The following is a 25,695-nucleotide window of genomic DNA, read 5'->3' as shown; positions in this document are numbered from 1 at the left end:
TCCTCTTAAACATTCCAAATGCAGCTTAAGAAGTCACCCAGGAGATTTCTCCTTGGAAGTCAGAAGGAAATGATCAGGTGTGGGGGGTGGATGATGGATGCACCAGCCCATGACAGACTAACCCCAGGGAATAAAAGATATTTTCCTCTTCATGGCGATTTCATAAGAAAAGACTCCAAAATGTTAAAATTAAAGGGGTATTGTCTACTCTTTTGGCCAATACGCTTCACTAGAGTTGAGTGCTACAGAACAGTTCCCACCAGTTTGCGTGAATGTTTATACACATTCAGTTGGCTCCTCCTTTTATTTTATCCTGTCAATTGACCTCAGTGGGAGGAAAGCCGGTGGAAACACTGAATTTATAGTGAATGATGGAGAATATCTGTGGAATGCTCCTTGGGAGTTTATGGAGGGAATTTATCCATGCTGATCCAGTCAGGTAACTGAAATGCTACCATGTGGCCTATGGGACAAGCCGATAATAGATGCAAATCAAATATTTAATATGGGCAACCAGGAGCAGCCTCCTGATGTACTGCAACATTCTCCAATAATAACTTCCTGAAATTAGTCCAAAAAATTGTAAGCTGAGGCAAAGTCTGTTGAAAAAATGACTCACTGCTCTTATAAGGATCAGTTTTATCATGGATTATACCCAACTTGCAAGGCCTCGACCTTCTCCGGAATGTCTGAGTGGAAAAGGTAAGTCACCCCATTACAGAGCTATTCAGCTAGACCCCTGGTCCTCAAACATTTTGTATTGGCGACTCCTTTCGTACAGCAAGCCCCTGAATGCACACACCCCCTTCTAAATTAAAAATGGGGGTGGGATAATTTAATTTTCATTTAACTGGGGCTCAGGACTAACTCAGGACCCCTCGGGGTCATGACTCCCCAGTTTGAGAATCCCTGAGCTAGACTTTCCTACTGCTGAAAATTGCTATACTAGCCCAAACTGTTGCCGACAGACATGTTTGCTGCATGAAGAAGATCATGAGAGGAGACTTTGCCTCTAGCACCTTCATTCAGTCTAATTTCTCCACAAGCCTGTAGCTGAAATGGAGCTTCTGGAAAGAGGTGGAGACTCGCACTGTAAATCCTGAAACTTGGAGGATATAGAATAGGGAGAAACATGGGGAGTGTGGGTGTGTGTAGGCTAGTTATGCTATGGCACTGGTGCTGAACTGATACCTCATAACCATACACAACAGAGGCAACCATTTTTAGACCATATTTTTGGCTCCCTCTCCTCATGGAGTAGTTTTGCCAAACACATGGGCAGCCTCAGACAGATTGGTTATTTACGTTCTTTCTGAGTGATGTTTGTACATACCCCAGGTAAGTGAGTCGTGCTACAGTGTTTATTCCAATAAGACAAAAGCCACTGATTCTGTATCTATCTTCCCTTTTTTTCCCTCTCCCACTAGATACCGAGCAGCAGATGGTTCAGCCTTGTGTGGCTGGGAAAGTGTGGGCAGACATGCTGGCCATAAGATCCTTTGCCTGGCCCTGGCTGTTCTGTTAATAATTTTTCCATTATAACAATGATTTTGATTGCTGAATGTCCATCACACCATGTGCTGTGGTCCTAGAGTCCAGGCTTCTCTGTTTCCAAAGGTGATCTACAGCATCAACAGTTTCTAATCCTTCTCCCCCACAATTCCTTCCAGTTAATTAGCCAGCTAGGCTTTGCAATAGGTCCCAAGCCAGGATGCCTTGGGAAAAAGGCTGGCTGCAGGAACTGAACCCACATCTTTTCTCCATGCTGGATTATTCACAGGTGAGCGAGTTATTTGGAGAAATGTAAAAGCTGGATCAATGGGTCCTGCTGATACTTAATTAATGAATTACCTTTTAAATTGCAGGGCTAGGAGCGACAACACTTGATCTCTTTACCCAATAGAATTAACAGGCTTCTGGGCAAAAATGTGCTAGATCCAGCAAGATCCAGGTGCCACATGTATTTGTGTAGCTCTTGCACTAGGATGGGTTGGAGTTTGGATTTTTCTGGCGAAGTAGGAACACCAACAAGTGCCCAGTTTTGGAATCTGGGAGCAAAATAATAACTTTTTAAAAAAGGTAAGATCCTGCAGACCCCACTGGACTCATGTTTTTGTGGTGCTGCACCAGTTTGCAACAGGAGCTGGGTTTTTTGGCTGCACTAGGACCAGAGATTCCCCCCTCTGTTTAGACAGTAGAATTTTGGGGGAAGGGTGGTTAAGATGAAAAATCGACAGGCTCCGGGTACCAACTACCGAGGCCAGGATGCGGGGCGGGGGTCCAGATTTTACAGTGAAGTAACTGTGGCTACACATTTCCTCTTTAGATTGTAGGAGGTGGGGCTTGGGGCCAAAGATTGCAGTTAGATCCTGGGGCCGGGTCCAGGTTTTCATGGGCACTGGTGCACCCGACTGTTTAGGAACTAGCATTTGGTAGCTCGGGGTCCAAAGTGGCTGGATCCAGGAGCAATCCAGGCGCTGGGTCCGGGGTTTTTGCGGCACGTGTGCTCGGGGGGTACATCGGGGTCTGGCTTAATAGTGGTGCAGCAAGAGTACCTAGCCTGACTCTCCGCTGGTGCCATTTGAGCCCGGGGGGGGGGAGGAGCAGGATCCGCCAGGCTCCAGCTCGATCCGGCTTTTACCTTTTCCCCGTTCGTTCACATCACACACCACTAGCTCCCCAGCTTCGACGGGCATGTGTGGGAGAGCGAGCGGAGCGACCATCGCCCTGCTGCCACCCCATTGGTGCCGGTGGCCTCTGGGGAAGCAGACGCAGGCTGGGGGAAGAGAGAGCGGCTCGCCAGGGCCAGGCGCAGCCCCTGTGCCGCCGGAGGCTGCTCCCGTGGATTTTGTGAATCGAGCTGGGCGGGCTCTCGCTCCCCCTCCGGGCGCCGCCTTCCCCGACGCATTTAAACGAGCCAAGTTTCCACTTCGCTTCTGAGTGGCAGCGTTCCACCCTCGCAGCCGGGCGGAGCGTGGGCAGCGCTGGGTACCACTCGGGCCAAGCATCCCTCGGCCGCCCAGCACGCACCTTAACGCAACGTCTTCGTGGCAGCAGCACGCGGGTCCCTTGCACCTGCAGCCCATGGACTCGGCGGCGGGGAACGTCTCCAACAGCTCGGATCCGTACTCCAAAGGGCCGGACGAGGAAGATCTGGACGTGAACACCGACATCTACTCCAAAGTCATGGTCACGGTCATCTACCTGGGGCTCTTCCTGGTGGGCACCATCGGCAACTCCATCACCGCTTACACGCTGGTGCGCAAGAAGTCCCTGCAGAACCTGCAGAGCACGGTGCACTACCACCTGGCCAGCCTGGCTTTCTCTGACCTGCTCATCTTCCTCCTGTGCATGCCCATCGAGCTGTACAACTTCATCTGGGTGCACCACCCCTGGGCCTTCGGGGACGCCGTCTGCAAGGGCTACTACTTCCTGAGAGACGCCTGCACCTACGCCACCGCCCTCAACATCGCCAGCCTCAGCGTGGAGCGGTACATGGCCATCTGCCACCCCTTCAAAGCCAAGAGCATCATGTCCAGGAGCAGGACCAAGAAGTTCATCAGCTGCATCTGGGTTGCCTCTTTCCTGCTGGCCATCCCCATGATCTTCACCATGGGCGAGATCTACGGCAGGGACCAGCAGCCCGACTCTCTGATCTGTACCACCATTGTGGAAGCCTCTACGCTTAAGACTGTCATTCAGGTGAGTTTCCCTGCGTTCCTTTGTATTCATGCTAAGAGCTGACTGCATGTAGCCACACTAGAGATCCGATGAAGTGAGCTGTAGCTCACGAAAGCTCATGCTCAAATAAATGTGTTAGTCTCTAAGGTGCCACAAGTCCTCCTTTTCTTTTTGCAAATACAGACTAACACGGCTGCTACTCTGAAACTAGAGATCAGTGATCAGTAAGGTGCTTTGATTGATTCATTAATTGATTGACTTTTTTTTTAACCTAGCAGCTGCTAGCTTTCATAGAGAACAACAGCTGACCGCTGTCACTCACTGACCTCCTGAGGACCTGGCTGTGTTGCAAGCCAGCGCTCAATCTAGCTCAGTGGTTCTCAGTCTCTCCAGACCACTGTACCCCTTTCAGGAGTCTGATTTGTCTTGCCTCCCCCCAAGTTTTACCTCACTTAAAAACTACTTGCTTACAAAATCAGACCTAAAAATACAAAAGTGTCAGCGCACACTAGTACTGAACAATTGCTGACTTTCTCATTTTTACCATATAATTATAAAATAAATGGATTGGAATATAAATATTGTACTTGAGCCTGTTTTTCTTGTCCAAAGCATGTAACTTAACTTCACAGGGCCCCTTGTGGTGTGGGACCCCAGGCAATTGTCAGGCTTGACACTCCGTAATGCTGGCCCTGCACTTGTGATCCCCCTAAACCCATCCCATGACCCCTCCGGGGGTTGCAACCCCCAGGTTGAGAAACACTGATCTAGATGAGTTGAGTATCCCCTGGAAGATCTCTGCATACCCCCAGGGGTACACATACCCCGGGCTGAGAACCACTGTTCTAGCTGACATCATAAGCCAGCAAAACTTCGTAGATGTGCTCTGTAAGCCTCAGCATTAGTCATCCTTTGCACTCGTATAACCAAGGGTAAGTCCATAGCTCACGAAAGCTTATGCTCAAATAAATTTGTTAGTCTCTAAGGTGCCACAAGTACTCCTTTTCTTTTTGCGAATACAGACTAACACGGCTGCTACTCTGATCCCATGAAATGGTCTCTGGAGAGCAGAAGGAGGTGGTGTTCCAGGTGAACATTTTGCTTACTTTTATTGCAGGCTGCCACTTGGCCAAAGAGGGGGGCGGGGTAGGAGAAGGAGAAGGATTGACATACTAATCCCTTTCCAGCTTCCACAATGTAATTTATTTAGAAGTCAGATTACTTCTGGGAACAAACACATCCATCCATCATGTGCAATTTTTGTGCATAAAAGAAGCAAAGGTCTTTTCTGACCTGTCATGGGGCTTGATTCTGATCTTGCACTGGTGCAAATGAGGAGTAACTCCACTGAAGCCGATGGAATTACACCCAGGCAAATCCAGGTGTTCGTGAGATTGGAATAAAGTCCAACATCTGCTTCAGTCAAACAAGCATCTCTCCACTGCACTTCAACAAGTAGCAGAAACGGTTTCTCAAGTAGACTCTGGAGACTTGGCTCTCTGTAAATTCAGGGGGAAACAAGGCCAGTTCCCCATTTTAATAACGTCTCCAGTGCTCGATGCTGTCATTTTAGTTGGGGCCAGACCCTCAGCTGGTGTAGACTGGCAAAACTCCATTGGATGAGGACTTGGACTTCTGTGTCCTGTATGTTACTGTTTTCACTTTACAGGAGCAGTTAACCATTGGAATAAATACAATCCCACCCTTTTACTCTGACTTTTCTGAGTTCTGTATATTTCTCTTGGACCTGCTCTCAACTTGTCATGGTATCAAAGAAACATAGATTTCCTTTCTTCCAATCTTCAAATTGCATTTCTCTGCTGATATCATCATATTTCCTTCCTATGGCAACAGAACATAATTTCACAAAGTTATGGCTCATGTCACAATACAAACATTAAAAATGAACTAACTTGCAAGGCAAAGGCAAGCTGCTATTTAAGCGTGAATCGTTACTTGGAATAAATCAGAGTAGCTCCTTCAACTTCAGAGGAGCTATGCCACTTTACACAAACTGAAGATCTAACACTATACTGTGTGTGGAACGGAATGCAGGATAACACAGGTTAGTCAGTGTTCTTTTTTTCTTATGCACATTTCACTTTTACTTTTTGATAGAATTTTTAACTTTTCAAGGATATTTATGTACTGGAGGAATAGGCTTGAAGATGTAAGAAAACTGGACATGAACTGGAAGAAGGGAGAAATCAGCCTATGTAGTTTTTTCTGTTGATGCCAGTCTCAGATCTGAGAACTTTTCAGGGTCTCGTCTTCTAGACATGAATTTTCAGAGGGGTGGGAGTTAATCTCTAGCCAATTAGAGTTTAAAAGAGTATACAACAGGGTGAACACTAAATCTTTTCTTTTTAAATACTCCTCAGAGTAGTTTGTAGAGAGGGAATTACATACAGTTAAAAGGAAGCAAATCAGCACCCTTTTTTCCAATGAAGAGGGCTTAGATATGTACGCTGAGAAGAAGATGGAGTATAGTACCTAACTTTCAACTTCAGATCAAGCAGCCCCCCCCCTTTTTTTTGTTAGGAATCTTGTGAAATTCTGACGTCAGTTACTGCCCAATGTATTTACTCAAACTTTTCTCATCTCTGAGGAGATGCAAGCTATCCCTAATGGGAGGCCAGTGCAATTGCAATCCAGATATCTTGTATTTCAAATCATCTTCTGTTTAGGATTAAAATGACATCCAATGGCTGGCTGTGGGGCTGAAGAAGGGGGTTTATCTCCTAATATGCATCTTCAGAGATTACAGATGGTACCAATTTCTAAGCATCTTTAATCATCGTTGTTTAATATATATCTCAGTGCTGTGGAATATCAGTGTTGTATTATTCCAGACATGAAAGTGGAGGGGCATTAATTTATTACACAATAGGAAATGCATCACCTTGTGTGCTCTGACTGACCAGTGTAGAAAAACGTATATTTTGTCTCGTGGTTTTCTAATTTCACTTGTGCACTAATTGAAAAAACTCAGAGGACATAATGGTAACTTGTAATGTAAAACAGCAGCGGGTTTTGTATTCATTTATGTAGCACAGCGGCTTTCCCTATCTGGAGACCTAGATTTAAATGCTGATTTGCTCACACGATAAGCTGGTTTAATGGCTGTTTAGTTCCTTTTAAATGCATGATAAAGCAGCAGCAGTTCTTCACTATATGAAGCTAGTACAGAAAAAAACAACAACCCAGGACTGAACAAGTAGAGATACTGCAAGTCAGACTTGAAGTGCATTAATCAAGTTGAGTGGCACAGAATGTGACAATGCATTCTCTCACAGCATACAAGTCTGTGGCCTTGGGCAAGTCAATTAACCTGTCTGTGAATCAGTTTTCCACACATACAATGGAAATAATGATATTGCACTTATCAGAGCTGGATAAATACTTTTAAATAAATCACTTTTCCTGTTTGCAGGTTGTCTGCAAGCAGGTTATGATTTTCTTGAACTTGTTCATGATTCAATTAATTCTCAAATATTAGTTGTAAATAGTTTTTTGTTCTGCATCTGGTTTGCAAGTAGTTAATTGAAACTATTCCATAGTCAGAAACCAATTTAAGCTGTGTTGAATATCTTTGATTGGACACATAGGTAGATGGTATTGCTTCTGTTCCCCGATTGGATGAACATACCTCCCATAATCAATTTCTGGAGTGAATATTGGTATGTATTTAAAATCTGCTGTCTGCAAATATTTGTCAATATTTGCTTAAAATTTGCAGTTTTTGGCAAACATTCTCACAATTAAATATTCATATTAATGAACATAATGAAATGGCTGGAGATGGAACACTAGGGCTCTGAGTTACTGCAGAGAATTCTTTCCCAGGTATCTGCCTGGTGGGTTTGCTCACATGCTCAGAGTCTTATTGATCACCATATTTGGGGTCGGGAAGGAATTTCCCCCGACCTCAGATTGGCAGAGACCCTGGGGCTTTTTTCACCTTCCTCTGCAGCATAGAGCATGGGTCATTTGCAGATTTAAACTGGTGTAAATGGTAAATTCTATGTAACTTGAAGTCTGTAAACCGTGATTCGAGGACTTCAGTAACTCAGCCAGAGGTTAGGTGTCTATTACAGGAGTGGGTGGGGGGTGTTCTGTGGTTTGCAAGGTGCAGCAGATCACACTTGATGATCACGGTGGTCTCTTCAGACCTTAAAGTCTGTGAGTCTATAAATTGAACAAATATTCATGGCAGGTCTTTGGCATATGCCCTGTGCTTTAATACTTCTTAATTAAGAAGGCTTTACTGAAGGTTAATTAGTTAATCTTTTAATAGTAATTCAAAAATTCTCTTTAAGTTCTAAGGAATAGTAAATGGAGTAAAAATAATACATTAGATAAACTGTTTGGTATAACTGTGGGTAGGGGGGTTGAATTAGCAGTAATGCAGGACTTTAAACTCATTGCTGCATCATGCCTTGAAGGGGTAAACTCTGGACAGCCTTTGATGTTTAATCTTACAGAATAGTGATGTTTCCCAGTTTTGTATATCACCATCTTTGCATCTTCTTATGCTTATAATCTATCTTGTATCTTCATTGATCAGCCTTCAGTCTAGTTGTCAATCCAATGCATCTGGCTTGCATTTTGGCCTCAGTCTTGAATTTGGCAACTGGCATTAAGTACATTGGAGCTGCATTATTTAAGTCTGTTTAATCCTTTAACTGAAAGCCATCCTCTAACTGAAACTGCAGCCAATTGTTCACATAAACTAAAGCACCTTTCAAAGCCATTTCCACACAGGCAAATTAATGTTTGGATGCCACGTCAGCTGGAGTAGGTTTTTAAAGTTACTCACCATGGTCGTAACAGGCAGAAGAGTTTTTGAGTGGGATGTTTGTTCTGCTCTTTTTGCATGTTCATACTCAGAATGCTTTTGGCTATTTCATGGCACTGCTATTGTCTGTGGGTCTGACTTTCAAAAAGGGGACGCATATAACTGCATAAGGAAAAAGTAAGTGAAACTGTATGCCAAATGCAGGCATGGCTGGTGTGACTGCATGCAAACTTGAAGTCACACTTGATGAGCAATTGCATGATTTATACATTAATTATTAACTTCAACTGCAAATTAGACAGACAATGACACAAACATTTTTACACATACAGTTGTGCATCTAACTGGTAATTAGGCCTTGTATTTACCTGTGCTGCAATAGTTTCAAAACCACTTTGCCTTCAGTTTTTATAAAAGAAAGCTCCATTTCTCCTCACAATAGGACAGCTCTCCCATGATACTGTACATGCTTCTTGAGCTGGCTGTGAGAACCGTTATTTCAGCCAGCAGCAGACCCATCCCCCATCCACCACATAGGTACGTGCTGCCCGGGATCATCTCTCGTCTTGGACCCAGGCTATTCCCTCCCTTCCATCTCCCCAGTCATTGTCAGGGAAATACCCCCCCACTTTCAGTTCTTCACATTTAGGTGGGCAGCGGTATTATGCTGTTTGCACAGAAATAGGAATAAGAAGAAACCACACGGGCACAGCTGAATTCCAAGTAACTGTGTTTACTCGCTGTACACAAACGTACCAAGCCTGGCTCTGTATAATATATCCTGCTGCTCGGGATGATTTCTAGCTGATTCTAAAACATAGAACACGGAGGGCATTGCTATAGGGCTCAGAAACAATGTCAAGGGATACTACCCTATTCCTATACACAACAAGGGGGAGACCCCTAAAAACTAAATTGAAAAATCTTTGGCCAAAGGAGGATATGAGGCTGCAACACCTATCTCAATGATAAAGTCAGCAGTGCAATATCTAAACCCACAGCACTGCTCCAGAGTCCTGCTCCTTCATAGCTTACGAGGAGGATGGGTGGTGCCCATGTGGTAGAGAGAGGACAGATGGCTCTCTGTCTCTGCTTCCCTCATATACATCTTGGTCAACTAATGCACACTTTGGGGATAGCGGCACGTCGAGCTGCTCTCATGGTATAACCGAAGTTATAATTGCTTTGATTAAAAAAAAATCCCCGAATTGTTCCAATGCAGGAAAAATCAATGGGGTTTTAGGGAAATGTAGCATTGCAGGTCCTGAGTGAAGGGAACCTCTTCTCAGCCTCAGTACTGACTTCAGCCTGCTTCTTCCTTTAGGGGTGACTGTAATTCACTGTGGCCAGATATATACAGTACCTGACGCATGCAGGTATGCCATTTATTTGCATAGCAGCTGGCACAAGTCCCCTTGTTAAAATATATGACTGCAGTAAAATGGCGTCACTCCATTGACTTCAAGGATCTGACCTATGCTTGGCAGTGTCATAGAATATCAGGGTTGAAGGGACCTCAGGAGGTCATCTAGTCCAACCCCCTGCTCAAAGCAGGACCAATCCCCAACTAAATCACCCCAGCCAGGGCTTTGTCAAGCCTGATCTTAAAAACCTCTAAGGAAGGAGATTCCACCACCTCCCAAGGTAACCCATTCCAGTGCTTCACCACCCTCCTAGTGAAAAAGTTTTTCCTAATATCCAACCTAAACCTCCCCCACTGCAGACCATTACTCCTTGTTCTGTCATCTGGTACCACTGAGAACAATCTAGATCCATCCTTTTTGAAACCCCCTTTCAGGTAGTGGAAAGCAGCTATCGAATCCCCCCTCATTCTTCTCTTCTTCAGACTAAATAATCCCAGTTCCCTCAGCCTCTCTTCATAAGTCATGTGCTCCAGCTTCCTAATCATTTTTTTGGCCCTCCACTGGACTCTTTCCAATTTTTCCACATCCTTCTTGTAGTGTTGAAAGGGCTCAGCATGTGTGAAAAGGTGTCAGTCAAAGTGGCTATGTTCCAAGTGCACAACTCTGTGCAACTGGGGGCAAAAAGCTGAATTTCTAAATGCTTGTCTGCTCTGAGACATAAGTGGTGAGACTCTACCTCTCAGAATGCACGTGTGTTTCTTATCACCTGTTTCTAATACAGGGAGCTGTTCTGTGACTCCTCAAAGGTTTTGGCGGGCAGTTATAGTAATGCAGTTCTTAGTCCCACGATCCTTGTATGGAAGTCGTTTGCCTATCTCTCCAAATCCCTTGTTTATTATGTGTCACAGTGTCTGCAGACTGTTAAGGTACTTGGTACAGTACATAATCCTTCGTATTAAAGAACAGGCTTCATAACTAACCGTTCTGTTTTATTTCCACCTGCTCTCAACGTCAGGTCCATTCCAGAGTGCCCTCAGGAGAACTTAACGAGTGGAACTGGAAAAAGTGAGTTAGGTTTCATAATAGAATCATAGGGTTAGAAGGGACCGCAAGGAACTAACCCCCTGCCAAGATGCAGGATTTGTTGTGTCTAAACCATCCAAGACAGATGGCTACCCAGCTGCCTTTTGAAAACCTCCTGTGAAGAAGATTCCACAACCTCCCGAGATGTCTGTTCCATTGTCCTACGGTTCTTAGAGCTAGGAAGTTTTTCCTGTGATTTAATGTAAATCTGCTCTGCTGTATCTTGGACTCACTGCCTTTTCTCCTGCCCTCTGTGGCAAAAGAGAACAACTTTTCTCCATCTTTTTTGTGGCAGCCTTTCAAGGATCTGAAGACCGCTATCATATCCTCCCTTAATCTCCTCTTTTCCAAACTAAACCTACCCAGTTCCTCTAGTCTTTGCTCACATGGCTGGCATTCCGTCCCTTTGATCATCTTTGTCGCTCGCCTCTGGATCCTTTTCCAGTTTCTCTACACCTAGATGGGTGAGAGACTAGACAATCAGAAATACAAGACTGGGCCAGTGGACTCTCAGTGTTTTCATCAAAGTTATGATGTCTGCGGCTCTGCCCACCTGCTGCATTCCTTTATTGCTAATGAAACTCACTGCTTCCCGGAGCCTACTGCCTAGCCCAAATGCTACCCCACCTCCATCCTTCAAGTCTCGCTTTTATAAATGTATTTCTTCTGTGAGGTCTACAAATAAACCTCAGTCCTCCCATATTACGAGCACTGCAGTTGACCTCAGTGCAGCCCTTACATTGTATTCTTTCCTAGGGAAGGGTACTGGCCATGACCTTGAACTGACACAGGAATGTTCAGCAGAGATCATGAGTGTGTGCATGCAAAAGTGGTGATTTTGGCAATTGATGCCCACTGCCCTCAGCCCAGAGGGGCCATTCCAGCAGCCAGAACTCACCAGGGTGCAAGGGAGTCCCAGTCATTCCTCCTTTTCCCCTTATCATGTCCCACAGGAGAGGATGTCTTGAAGACCAGCTGTGGTCACTCTGCATTAGAGCTGGGCTGGAAAGGGGCTTTTTTCCCATCCCATAAGAATTATTGCAATTTAAATTACTCAACAAATCTTATTCTGCATCAGGATAAAACTGAAACCTTTGGAAATTTTTCAGTGAAAAACCGGAGAGGCAAAGAGAAACTCTCCCCAAAATAGCCAACAGCATGTGGCTTGTACACTCTCCTAGATATGGGAGACCCAGGTTCAAGCCCCTGGTAAGAATCAGGCAGAGGTGCATCTCTCCTATCTCCTTCCAGCCACTGCTCCCTGACATTCCATCCTGGACCCGAGAAACCTCCTCTGACAAAGTTTCATCACAATCGGTAAATTCCCATGAAAAGTTTCAGTTTTCACGAATGGCATTTTCCATAAAAAAACCCTTGTTGTTAAATTCCCAATGAGCTCCACTCCACACCACATGATTAGCTCTTCTAGAAGAGGTATCCTTCAGAGGCTGGGTGAGGCAGGTTCACTCTGGTGGAATGGCAGGAAGCTGCCCTCACAGAGGTAAATCTATGGCTGTATAAATAACAATCGATTGGTGACGGAAGCTCTCCACAGACCACTAAAACAAAATGGTTAGTTTCTACTTGTGTTTATACCTGTGTCAAACCAGAGTGACTCTATAACTTCAGTACAGGCATTCTGGATTTACACCGGTGTAACTGAGGTGAATGCACCCACTGTCTTGTCCTTGGATTAGCATAACTTTTAGTTTTAAAACTTTAGTGCTATTAAAGGTAAATTACTCACCACTTTTACATGCAGCACTGGGAAACTAAACCTGTTTTAGAAAAGTTTTCTATCACCAAGGCTTGGTCTGTATACATGTAGGTATCTCGGTGAGGAGTCTGTTTGAGTGATTTTTTTTTAATTGAAATAGTTATACCAGTACAATTCCTAGAGTGGATGCAGTTATACTGATATAAAGCTAACTTTATACTGGTATAGTTTCCCATATGGGAAGAGCTATGTAAAGCACCATTATCCTGATTAACATGTCCAAACTAAAGGGGTTGCACGCTTGAACTAGTCTGCTACAGGTGAAGTGGTACAACTTCTTTGTATATACAAGCCAGGGAGCTTGATTCTCTACTGTCTTGCATCTTATGTGGTCATGTAGACACCAGCACAGCGATTAAGCATCTGTTTAACTTTAAGCACATGCTTAAGTCTCATTGAATTCAGTGAGACTTATGTAACGGCTCAATTGCTGTGCTGAATAGGGATGGAGCCTGAACTGGGGTGTTCCATCTGTATGCAGTGAGTGCAGAATGGGGGTAAAATGCTATCACTGATACAAACAAAGAGAGAATTCTGATATGTTAGCATTTTGCACTCTCTCTTGCAGGTGTAAGCCATTCTGCAAGGTGCAGGACAGTGAAGAATCAGGCTCAGTGATTTGAATTCTTCCTTTTGATAATGAAACTTTTGTTAAGCGGAGAATTAAACATGCAAGATGTCAGCTCCTCAAAGCTACCACATCAACAAAGGCAGCTGATCTTGGTTGCCATGTGCTGCATTAGCCAAGAATGACTAATCCTAGCCCCTCTGTGCTGCAGCCGTCCTTATAGCTGGATCTAAATTAAATAAGATCATGCTTTCATTATCATTACATAACCACTTGGTTTGCCGTGTTGTGGCAGTTCTTACACAATATTTTTATATTGATTTTAATTCATTTGATTTCTCTTTTCTGTGATGTCGGCTGCAGGGAATAAAAAAACAAGGAAATGTTGTGGGAGATCAATTTAGTTCTTAATCTTTTCTACTTTTTTGCAAACGGTCAGTAAGGGGAAAACCTAAGTTAATCTACTGGCTTCTCTACACAGAGGAAAGAAAACCCTGTAGTTGGCTTTAATCTTCTTCTGGATAATTTAAAACAGCTATTTAATTGTCTTTCCCCCACCCCTCCCTGAAAGGATTTTACTATGGTCTCCATACAGCATATGCTTGAGCCAAACAGATGGCACTTTCACTTACTGACATTTAGAAATATTTCTCTGTTTCCTCTGCCCTGGGCATGTTCTGATGCCTATCAAAGGGGTAACATTCCTGACATGCACCAGGTTTGATCTGTGCAGATATGATATAGTGCTGGATTCGCTACCATCCGGCAGTCACAATGATGGAGAACGTTGGTGTCATGTCTGGCAGGGAAAAGCTTTTTGGGATCTTTGATATTTAATTGCCCTGAATGTAATTTTTACATTTGCATCCCAGTACTGCCATCTTTCCACTTCTTCCTGTTAAACATCATTCTAGCATTGCTTTGAACATCATATTGAAAGCTTTCATGTTCTATTTCTTTTCTGGGTCAGGAAGAAGGGGCGGCCCATTCTCCATGTTCAGCTTGAGAGGCTTTTAACTTTCATCCATTTCTCCACACAGCAGGGTCTATCCCAGCAGAGAACATAGACATCTTGGGGTCTGCAGTGGATGAGAAACGGGCCTTTTGAACCTCAAGTGTTTATGGCAGTTTTCATGTAATTTTACTGCCTTAGTGAAGCCATGGAGTCAGTCACGGCAGGGCTACCCTGGGGCGGTGATTATTCAGATGATATTGGTGATGGGCTACAGTTTCTGCATCTGGAAGCATTTTCTTCAACCACCTTCCTGAGTTTCTTGAATGCCCAATGTTGCATGAGCAGGTGTCACACTTAATCCCCTTCCCTGCCCTGTGAAGGAATGCTGCTGCATGGCAGCTTACCACTATCCATCCAGTATGATGACTTCACAATAACGTGCTGCCATCTGTGTCCTTTGACCCTGCCACCTTGCCAAGGGCATAACCCACCTCCCATTGAACTCCATGGAAGTCTTTCCATTGATTTCAGCAGGAGGCGGACCAGATGATGGCTCCCCATGCCTCTGTTTTCATTCATGTTTCTCACATCTTCCTAGTGGTCTGGTAGTGCTCACAATGTGCTGGGCCCCATTCAAATACAAAAGAAGACACAGTCCCTGCCCCAAGGAGCTTTCACTTCTTGCTCTGGCCAAACTCTCGTTGAGTTTTCCTTGTACTTAGGCATCTGGAAAGATGTTCATCTGGGGGCAAAATTTAAACACTACATTCTAGGACATTAAACATCAAAGATTCTGTATGCTTTTGGGTGTCTTTGATATTTTTCTTGTGTGGAATGTAATTTTTACATTTGCATCCTAGTACCCTTTCAGACCCATCAGGCAACTTGCTGAAGTCAATGTCTACAGTGTGGTATTAGGCTCAGTCTGCACTAGTAGCCCTAAAAAGTTACCCATTTTCTAGACTTTAAATAATAGTATGAGAATATGGATAGTGTAAAAGAGACATTTTTCCAAAGGGCCCCCTCCTTTCGTGTGGCCACATCTGCATGTGGCATCCCTTTGTGTGCATAAAACTTCTTCTTCTGGCTTTTTTGCATGCACAGTTGCAGGTTTATTGCATGGAAAGTGCACATTTTACAGCTGCATTTCCAGAGGATATGTTGACCACTGAATCCAGATTGTAAGGTTTTCATGGATTCAAACATGATGATTTTTTAAAAAAAAAAATCAAATAAAATCAGGGTTTTAAATATAAAAATAACAAATGGGGCAGATTTCTGAGAGCCTCTGGGCTTGATTCTCCTCTGCCCTGCTCTTTGTATCACCATTTATGCCCCTCCAAAGTGAGTGTAAAACTCTGTCTGATCTGATACAATTTTTCTGTCCACTTTGCACAGGTGTAAATGGCAACACAAAGTACAAGGCAGTGGAGAATCCATCCCTGTTTGTGCAGCTGCACATGAATAATTTACACAGACAAATAGCCAGTTAGGCATGTAACTGGTCATTTACATGTGCAATTACACATGCAATTTTACATGGCCATATGAAAAATCCAGCCCATGTGTGAATTATCATTTATCTTAGAACTTCATACAGACTGAAAGGAACCCTTCTCGATCCATTTTTTTCTGTGTGTAGCTCTCTTCTTTTCAGGTTCCCATACCACCCTCACCACCTTAAAACTAACGGAGAGAGACAGGCACATAAAAAGGTGGATTTATTGGAACTCCTCACATGTGCTCTGCTGAACCTCATAAAATTGGTCAGAGGTAAAAGGAGCTCCCCCATAGCCCCTTTATTTCAACACACAATTTCCAATCGATTGTGTTAATATTTTTGAAGGCATATGTATAAACTAAATCCAGACTTACCTTGCAGGGAGGAAAGAGTTAACAGCTCACTTCCCTACATTGTCTTAAGCCACTTCTGTGGCATTATATTCAGTACATAGAGTCTTGCAAATAAAGTCCATTGATTTGCATTCATTCAATGGAGCACAAATCAACACAAGTTTATTTTTTCACAGCTGACGGCCACTTAGTGAGGTAAGTGAATTACATGCCACTTTCTCTTTACTCCGGGAATACTCCATGTCCTACTTCAGCTAATCTATTGTGTTCTGTGCTGGCTGGTTCCTAGCTGCAGCTCTCCTTTACCATGCTTGCAATCCACTTTTCTCAGAGTCTGAAATAGATACTTTTCCATTGCCTTCATTGTTTGACAGATCCAGAAGTAAGGTTCTGGCTTACAGTGAGCTGAAAGCTCGCTGCAGCTCAACAAATCCAACAGCGCTCCAAACCATTTATTCATGTAGCTTTAAGAGTAGCATGAAAATCACAGTGATGGTGAAGGCAGTTCATATTTGATCATTAAAGTAATAATCTCCATACATAACAGATGCATTTGGTAAATTTTGTGTTGCCAGAATTTTAACAAGGTGGTATCCTCAAACATTTTTCACCTCCATGGTGGGTGGTGTGACATCTGCTGCCCAAAATCCTCTGCTCCGTTCCAACCAAAATATTCTTCAGTTAGATACTCATTCTTTTTACACTTCATTCTTAACCAGTTTCTGCCCTCACCACTGTGCATGGAGCCATCCTAAAGGTTTGGGAAAGTTAGAAAGATGATTCTTTGGGAAAGATAGTGATGTGACGAGTATAAAAGCTAGGGATTACTGCTCTATTTTGTATCACTCTGAAAGGGAGACATTTGGTGGTGGAGCGTACTAAGATTGAATTGCTCATACAATAATCCTCTGCAAGTTGCATAAATACTCTAGGCCTGCTTCTTTTCTCCTGTTGATAGTTCACCAGTGTAATTCCATTAATTTCAGTGCTGATAAAGTGAGCAAAGCTGGTTGGGGAGGAAAAGTTTCCCTTGGGGAAAAAAAAGATTTGTTTTAACGATTGTCAAACTTTTGTTTTAACGATTGTCAAACAAATTGAATTTTTGTTTCCAGTTTTCTGAACCTGAAACTTTTTTGTTTCATTGAAAAATGTCAGGTTTGGGGTTTTCCAGTGAAAACTCCGGAAATTTTCACAAGATTTCTCATTTCCTTGACAGGCTATTTTCTGTCAAGTGTTTGGATGGAAATGTTTCAAGCCGATCTTGGTGTAAAACATCGTGTTGAACATAAAACCAGTGGGACTCATCCTCAGCTGGTGTAAATCCAAAGCTCCGTGGGAGCATGTAGGGCTACAGGGAGGATTTGTCTCATTGACTTCAGTGATGTTCCTTGCAATTTACATGGTTGTAGCTGATAAGAGACACAGGCCCTGTGCTGTTGAATAATTGTTATAAGAGAGAAACCATTTTCACTGGAAGCATCATTGCCTGCGTTCTTTCCACTTCCAGCCAGTGGATTTACATTTCTCCGCTACTGCATCTTCTGCAGTAAATTTCTTTCATAAAGAGCTTCCAGCTGTCACATTGCCAAGTCCATTTCTATAAGTATACAAAATAGAAGAACAAGCATCCTAGACCAGACTGGGAGGAATCTGCAGCATTTTCTGTCCTCTCTCTACAATACCCTCCTGTGCACTCCAGTTAAAATTACTCCCCTTGGATAACACAGGCTGAATCTAGGGCCACTGCTGTTAGGGCCAGCACATAATCTAGTGGGAAATGATTCTACCTTGCTTTAGAAGATTTTTCTCCTCCTACAGGCTGCCCTTTGATTCTAACTTTTGCTTTGAAATGAGTGCTGTGGCTTACTGTACGCTGATCACAACTCACTAAGCCTTCAAGGCAATTTGTGGGAGCTTTCTCTGGCATGGATTCTGGACATATCTTGATTCAGTTCTTCCCAAGCCTTGCACCTTGTGTAGTCATTTATACTGTTCAATAACACTGAAAGGCAACCCGTTCAAAAGTCTTAAAAGGAAATGCTTTTCTATGCAATATAATCTACATTTTCTGCTACAAGGTGTAATAGATACCAGGAAGGTTTTTTTAAAAAAAAAAAAGATTGGCTATTTCAGGTTAATCAGTCAACAGTTAATTAGATGGGATAAGAGTTATTAGGGTGGATAATAAATATACATGATTGAGGGCATAAACCAACGAATCTTTGACTGAGATCAGGAAGAAGCTTCCCTTATGAGCAAGTTACTCCAGGATTGTCCACTCTGGGATATCTTGCACCTTTCTGAAAGCACCTGTGCCAGAGAGGGGTTAGAGGACTGAATACACCACTAGTCTATCCCAGTCGGGCAATTCCTATTCCAAGATAGAATTTCACTCTTTTGCATTTTTGAGAATATTGTGCAAGGTTAGAAGCTTGCCATTTCAGTCATTTTCTTTAGGCATCCTCTGTCTATTCTTTAGGAAGAGCCATCCACTGGATGCATTGTTTAGACAAGTGAAGAGCCGGGAATTCTGCTTTTCTGCTGCAGTGTATTTTATTACTTCATCTTCTCAAGCCATATGTCTGGTTATGACATTGGTTGCATCCTGTCTGATGTGACTGATCTGTGGGGCAGGAAGGATGGTCTAGTGCAGCGATATTCAGACTCAGTCTCTCGAGCTGTGAGTGGCTCTTTACTGTGTCTTCTGCAGCTCTTTGCAGCACATTATATAAAAACACTACTAGTACTATAGTAATGAACAATGAATTCACAAGATTGTGTCTCTTTTGGGCAATGTTGATCACTAATTTTGTTCCTGAACCAGTGTGGTCTGAGTATCATTGGTCTAGTGGTTAGGACAGTCGTTTAGGACTTGGGAGAGCTGGGTTCAAGTATCTGCTCTGCCATAGACTTCTTGTGTGACCTTGGTAAAGTCACTTAACCTCTATGTGCCTCATTTCCCCACCTGTAAAATGAAGGGAAGAGAGATTATCCCCTTCACATTTGTGTTGTCAGGTTAGATACATTAAACACTGTGATGCGGTCAGACACTATGGTTATGTGGACCATATAAGTGCTATCACCCCTTTGGCACAAGCAGTTAGCCAATATTTTGGCCTTGCAAGATTGTTTCCATTATGAAGAGAAATGGATGATATGAGTCAGGTATATTCTTTGGTACACTACTATTTATTTACAGAGAATGTACACAAAGTCTTGTTTCCCTGAACACAGTACGAGTCAAATAGAAGGAGGCAATTTCTTTGCTGTCAGCTTCCAAGTCTGTGTCCCATGGAGGTCTCAGTTCTCTCTGAGGTCCTCATTCACAATTGCTTCTCTTGCTGTCTGCTCACTTTTCTTCCCTAGCCCCAACATTTGCAGTCAGGGAACACATCAGCCCACATGGCTCAGCTTCTGATCAGGCCTTGTGTGGTGGCCTATTGTCTTGGGCAGGGGCTTCTACCATTTCCAGCTATCTCACTCCCTAAAGAGGCTTACTTGCTCATACCATTTAGGCTGAAAGAAAGGTACTTTGCCTGCTTAACTGCTTTAAACAGGTCTATGATTGATCTATAGGTCAAAGACCTGCTTGATGGCAGCCATTAACCTCTCCCAGCATAACAGCACTTTAGTGTCTACTCAGCACTTAGCACAATGGGACTTGGTCCTTGATTGGGATTCCAAGGTGCTGCTATAATATAAAGAAGAATACAGGTGTATGATGCTGAATAAATAACTAAATGAAGTCTCATCTCATATCAGATATATCCTTTCAGGGAAAATATTCTGCCTATGCTAAGTATGAATTTAATCAGTCTATAACTACATTAATATGAGTGTGTGATGCTAACAATACTAATATGATTTTGTTTTGTCTGCTGCTTTAAGAGTTTTGGGAAACTGTCTTATGAAATGCAACTCACATTGACTCTGAAAGAGCATAATCTAGTGCTAATGTTCCTTTAATGATTCTTCCTGGAGGTACCATTTTACCCTCTGAAGATAGTTTGACCATTATCATTTACTCATTTCATTCTGAGGAGAAAAGCTGATTGGAAAAGTCTCATCCTGGGTTTCATTTTATAGCCACTCCATCCTGTTCCTGTGATACCATTTGTCACAGATGTTTGTCCTGACACTGAAAATTCTGAAACTGAGTTACCCTTTGAGACCTGGCATTGATCTTTTGTGATGTGCATGGAATATGATAAAGCCCTCTCTATCCTTGGAAAGAAAGAGAAATAAAGCTCAGCTGTCTCAAGGTGGAAGGAACGGGTGGTGTGTAATGCATGCATTGCATGTGTAGTCTGCAAGTGACAGACAACGGTAGAGTGAAATTCTGGCACGTGCATCCACCTTTTTGCACAACAGCAGGGCTGTGAAGCTGCCTTCACTAGAACAGCTAAGGTGTTCCCAGCATGGAGAATTCCTGGCTAGCATGGAGGCACAATAGCTTGCTCTACACCACCACTTCCTGGGGCGGGGCGTAGGAGAGAAGACACATGCATGACAGATAGGTGATGCTCGGAAGTAAGGCTAAGATATTATCATGGTTATTTTTAGTAAAGACGCAGACAGGTCGCGGGCAATAACCAAAAATTCACAGAGCCCTTTACTTGTCTGTGACTTTACTAAAAATAATAGGGGCCGGGCTAGGTATGGGGGGAATGGAGTCCCATGGGGCAGGGGACTGACAGGCCAAGCCCCCCCCCCCATGGCGAGGGGCACAGCTGCAGGGGGGGGGCGTACAGTTCCTAATCTGGAGCGGGGCACAGCTGTAGGAGAGGGGTATGTGGCCCTGGCTGAAGCTGCTGCCAAGTCCTGGCCACAGCTGGGGCACTCGACCCTGGGAAGCCACAAGGCAGGCGCACAGCCTCCGCCAAATCTAGGACGCCAAGGAGCAGAAACCACAGGGTCGGGCCTGCACGGTCCTGGTTCCATCCAGCCCCAGTTGCAGAGCAAGGGCACGCAGTCCTGAAGCCCTCGAAGTCACAGAGGTCTGGTAAAGTAAGGGAATCTGTGACCAAATTGTAACCTTACTCATAAGCAATCCTCTAGCAGCAAACAGCGCTGAGACTGCTCTAAATTATGCTAAGGGAAAAACAGGCCCCCTGCTGTCTCAGGCAGGTGAGAGGGAGGAGAATCAGGGAAAAAGAAGAGAGAGCCACCATGGTAACAGGACTAGTGTGTGTAAATAGGGTAGTTAATAAGGACTCTGACCCCTTTCAAAGGTGGCTTGTTTTTTGCACTGTTTATCCTCTTGGAGTTTATTTTATTGACGAAGACAGAAGCCATGCAACTTGACCGATATACCTGAGAGTGTGGGGAAATTCCACATAGTGGTGATAAGAAAAAGGAAGCTTTTCCCCTGACAGGCTGGGTCAGTACAAACCAGCAGCTTCTGAAAGCTGCTCAGGGGATTTAGAGGTGGATTAGTGGACTGAGCACAGTGAATAGGGCACTGACATGCATTGTTATGGGACAAATCCCAATGATCACCCACCTTCAGCCAAAGGCTTGTGCTGAGATACTGGCATGAGTGGGGAGACAGAGTGAGCTCACCTCTACTCTGACCCCTAGTCCAGTGGGGCTACCTGTAAGATCCCATGGCTCTCACTGCTGCTGTTTTTTAAAATCAGCCTGACACAAATGGTTTGCTTATTCACCCAAATGTGAAATCCCTCCTCTGCTCTCCCACTTTTCACCCCCTCACCAAACTTTTACTAGTCTGACATCCCAGATAAGCTACTACTTATCTTGGACTAGGGACAGATTGAAGGACTGATATCTCAAGAACCATTAGGGCTAAAAACCAGAGGCCTTATTCCACTGGAGAGCAGAAACACTCCTTTTCACTGAGATATAGCAATCATCCCATCATGCTAATTCACCAGATATCAGGGCTCTAAATCATGACAATGTAGATTAGATGAAAGGGTTAATATTGGGGGGTAGCTTTCCTACCCCCTCTCAAGCACCATGCTCCCCCTGCCTTTGATAGGAATTGAGGAGGGGGGCACAGCACCTCAGGATTGAGTCCCAAAATGGAAACTACAGGCTGAATTCCTCTCTTGCTTAATCTAGTACAACCTCATTGATTTCTGAGGAGTTAAGTGGAAGTGTAAGGGAGTAGTATTTGGCCCTGAATGAATCCAGTCACAGCTCTTGTTCCAGCAAAAGCCACTCCTTCAGGTAGTGCTTCATATAAACCTCAACCCCCATGAGGGCACTGGAAAGCCTGAGGAAGGCTCAGTCCCCCTGAACCCACCCCAGCTCTAAAGGATTTTTGTGTCTTGTTCTAGGAAGATCAGCTTCCTGGTGCAGGAATACCCAGCCTTTTTTCCCCACCCCAACATTAATCAAATGCCTCAGCTTTGATTTGACCTTTAACCACTCACCAAAGCTATTTATTGCTTATATACTCAGAGGCCAAAAGCATTTTCCCTTACTTACCTAACATAGCCAATAAATTCATATGAATGCAGTTTGTTTGTTTTTTTAAACTGCAACAATGGATTGCTCTTAGCAACATGGAATGACTTGGTACAGCTCTGTATAAATAGATATTTAGATTTAATATGTAAAACGCACACATTTTTTCCTGCTGTTTACAATGCATCAACAGCTGCGTCTGGAATTCAGAGGAACATACGTATTACAGCAGCTTCTAATTTACAATAATTGCATGTATGCAGAAGTGATAGGACTTATGCATCTGATGACCCAACTCCCCCAGCAATTGGGGTAAACTAAGCCCTGCTGTTTACATCCCACATTACTAGTGCTCACATAAGAGCCCTGCAATCAAAACAGGAAAAAAAAATCAGAGGTTTTAAAACTGTGGTTCATAGTTTATTAATAAACCTGCACATCCATCTCTGCTATCATTTAATGTGAACATGCAGGTGAAAAGTCACTGCTGAAAAATACTTTACAGAGATTATAAAAATAAGACTTATAGCCTTGCTGTTATAGTACCATTTATGTGCATGGTGCTTTAGATTAGTGTTTCTCAAATGCGGCTATTGTGGCCACATGGAGCCACCAGAGGCTTTTCTTGTGGCCACAGCTTCCTGGGCAGTGATTTGGGGGGGGGGGGCGGGAAGAGGAGAGAGGAGAGAAAAGCAGTGGCCCCTCCCCCAGGGCTGCCACCAGGAGCTGGCCCACAAATGCCAGAGGAGCAGGCAGCTGGTGTGAGTTCCCCACCTTCCCAGGGGTGGTGGGTGCCATCCACAGGGCTTCAGGCTTCAGACCCTCCCAGCCAGGGGGCTTCAGGCTCCAGCCCTGGGCTCGCCCCCCATCGCCACTGGCCCCCCACTCCATCCATGGCTTGCCAGGGCTGCGTAAGTCTGCTCTGAAAAGCAATATTTATATGTTTATCACTTTTCACTGCCTCCCAGCTAGCAAGTAAGTCTGTATGAAAAGTGATAAAAACTGATATGTATATTTGTATGTAACAGCTAGCAAGTTTAAAAAAAAAGCCAAAAAAGCAAAAGAAACAAATAGACAAGAATGTGCAAAGCACCTTAGTTGTGTTTCTATTCTTTACTGGACCTAAACAGAAGAGACAACTCTAGGTTATTTTTATCAAGTCTGCAAAAAACAAAAAACAAAACACACTCTACATAAATAAATTACAATCATTTGGACATGGATATGTGCATATTTAGTTAACTTTAGAAAAAACAAATAAGTATTTTGGGAAAAATGGTCAGAGTGGCCACTCTCTAAGGCCACCAAAAATGTCTTGTGAGAATCCCTGCTTTAGGCAGATACAAAGACCAATTCCCACCCTGAAGAATCCTAAATCTTAGACCAATGTTTTCCAAATATAAGTGCTGGAAATCATGCTCCTAATTCCCCATTGAGACATCTAAATGAAAGAGCCAACCGCAGCTTCCATGAGATTTACTGCGACTCCAGCACTGTGAAGAGTTGCCCAACAGGGCATGTGAGGATTCTTCTAAGAATGCAAGGCTGGCATGACCCACTCTTCCCTCACCCCTCCAAGCCATAGGGTGCATCTCCCTGTTTGGCTGGGGATATGGCTAGAGCACAGTGTGTCTGGTGATCCCCACCCAGTGGAGGATCCCCACCCAGTGTCAGTACCTGTTGTGTGGCTTTCAACTAAAGAAAGCCAGGACACCGTGCTGGGCTATATTCATGCTTCGTGAGTACTCCGTGATAAACAGCATGCCACTATAGCAAGGGAGATGGATGCTGAAGCTTCCCAGCCTGGGCCCAATCCTGTGAGGTTCTGGGTTATCTCAATTGCCACTGACTGAGCAGAGGGTTCTCAGCACCTTACAGTATCAGGTCCTCTTTACAGGTGCTTGCATTAATCCTCCCTCCTGCCTTTGCTTTCAGTCACCTGCTACACAGCCTGCTTCTCTTGTACCGTTATATTATCACCCTCAGTGAGCACAGCACTTCTGGAACAGTTTGAAATGCAATTGCTGGATTGTGCTATGCAAGATGAAGCTTTACTAAGCATTGCAGACAGTGTGGGCTTCCCCATTTGACCAGTTAATCCTTTTTATTTCTCAGCGCTGCCAAATAGCCCTGCTGAAGCTGGTCACAGTAATGAGTTGTGTGGGAGGAACACGTCTAAATCCATTACTTGTCCACTGAAGGAGTTTTTACATGATCTTACCATATGCCTCTCTTCCCTGTGCAGTACGGTTCTCCAGCCCAGCCCACAGAGTCTGCCTTGAGCCCCTACTGAGCTGAATGAGAGAAGGGGGCTTTTTAGGATGTTGGCATCGGTACTTACTTGGATACTTGCCTCAGCATCAGCCACTGATCTTTGCCCATCAAAATACAGCCCTGAAATAAAGAGCCACACAGCCCAACACACAGTGTCAGTAGTTTAAATGTAACCAGTTTCTTTAACCAAAACATATATTACTCTAACAAAACAATTATTTGTGTTGCAGCAGCACTTAGAAACCCCAGTCAGGGATCAGGGCCCCATCATGCAAGGTGCTGTCCAAAACACAGAACAAAGACCGTTCTTTTTCCAAAGAACTTACAGTCAAAATAATCAGAACAGCAACTCCACTCATTCCCTAAGATATGCAGATACCATTTCTGTCATTAATGCCTAGCATTCTTACAGTGCTTCTCAACCATAGATCTAAACATGCTTCACAAAGATGGTCAAACATTATTTCCATGGAGAAACCGAAGCACAGCAAAGATAAGTGAGTTAGCCTAGGTAACACAGAGGCAATATCAGAGCACTCATGTCTTCACCACAGGAGCTTCCACTGCGTATCAGCCCATGGATTAGGGCTGGGTCCCAGTGAGAAATACAGCCAAATTCACACTGCAAAATTTCCCGTCTATTCTGGATCGGATGGGGCTATCTATAGCCTCCCCAGACGGTCACTGCAGATGGGTATAGAATCATAGAATCATAGAATATCAGGGTTGGAAGGGACCCCAGAAGGTCATCTAGTCCAACCCCCTGCTCAAAGCAGGACCAAAAGGACCAGGTATGGCCATTCGCCTTCTCCTCAGGGTGGAAGGCAGGCCATTGTTGACTCTTTTCAAGGGCCTTGACTGCTTCAGAGCTGGGGTCGGGTATTAGGCAGTTAGAAACCCCTCCTCTTC

General features: G+C 44.0%; 1 protein-coding gene across 1 annotated transcript in view; it reads left to right on the top strand.

The window, feature by feature from the left end:
- Nucleotides 1–2,785: 2,785 nt before the first annotated feature.
- The window catches only part of NTSR1 (neurotensin receptor 1), a 105,774-nt gene continuing 82,864 nt past the window's right edge, over nt 2,786–25,695 (top strand). The window contains exon 1 of the mRNA XM_038369948.2: nt 2,786–3,702. Coding sequence (XP_038225876.1) covers nt 3,085–3,702 — 618 coding nt within the window. The 5' untranslated portion in view covers nt 2,786–3,084. The remainder of the gene's footprint in view (nt 3,703–25,695) is intronic.

Source organism: Dermochelys coriacea, chromosome 13, assembly GCF_009764565.3.
Source record: "Dermochelys coriacea isolate rDerCor1 chromosome 13, rDerCor1.pri.v4, whole genome shotgun sequence".
Classification (NCBI taxonomy): domain Eukaryota; kingdom Metazoa; phylum Chordata; order Testudines; family Dermochelyidae; genus Dermochelys; species Dermochelys coriacea.
The sequence above is the reverse complement of the archived record's forward strand: the minus strand, read 5'-3'. Positions and strand labels throughout refer to the sequence as shown.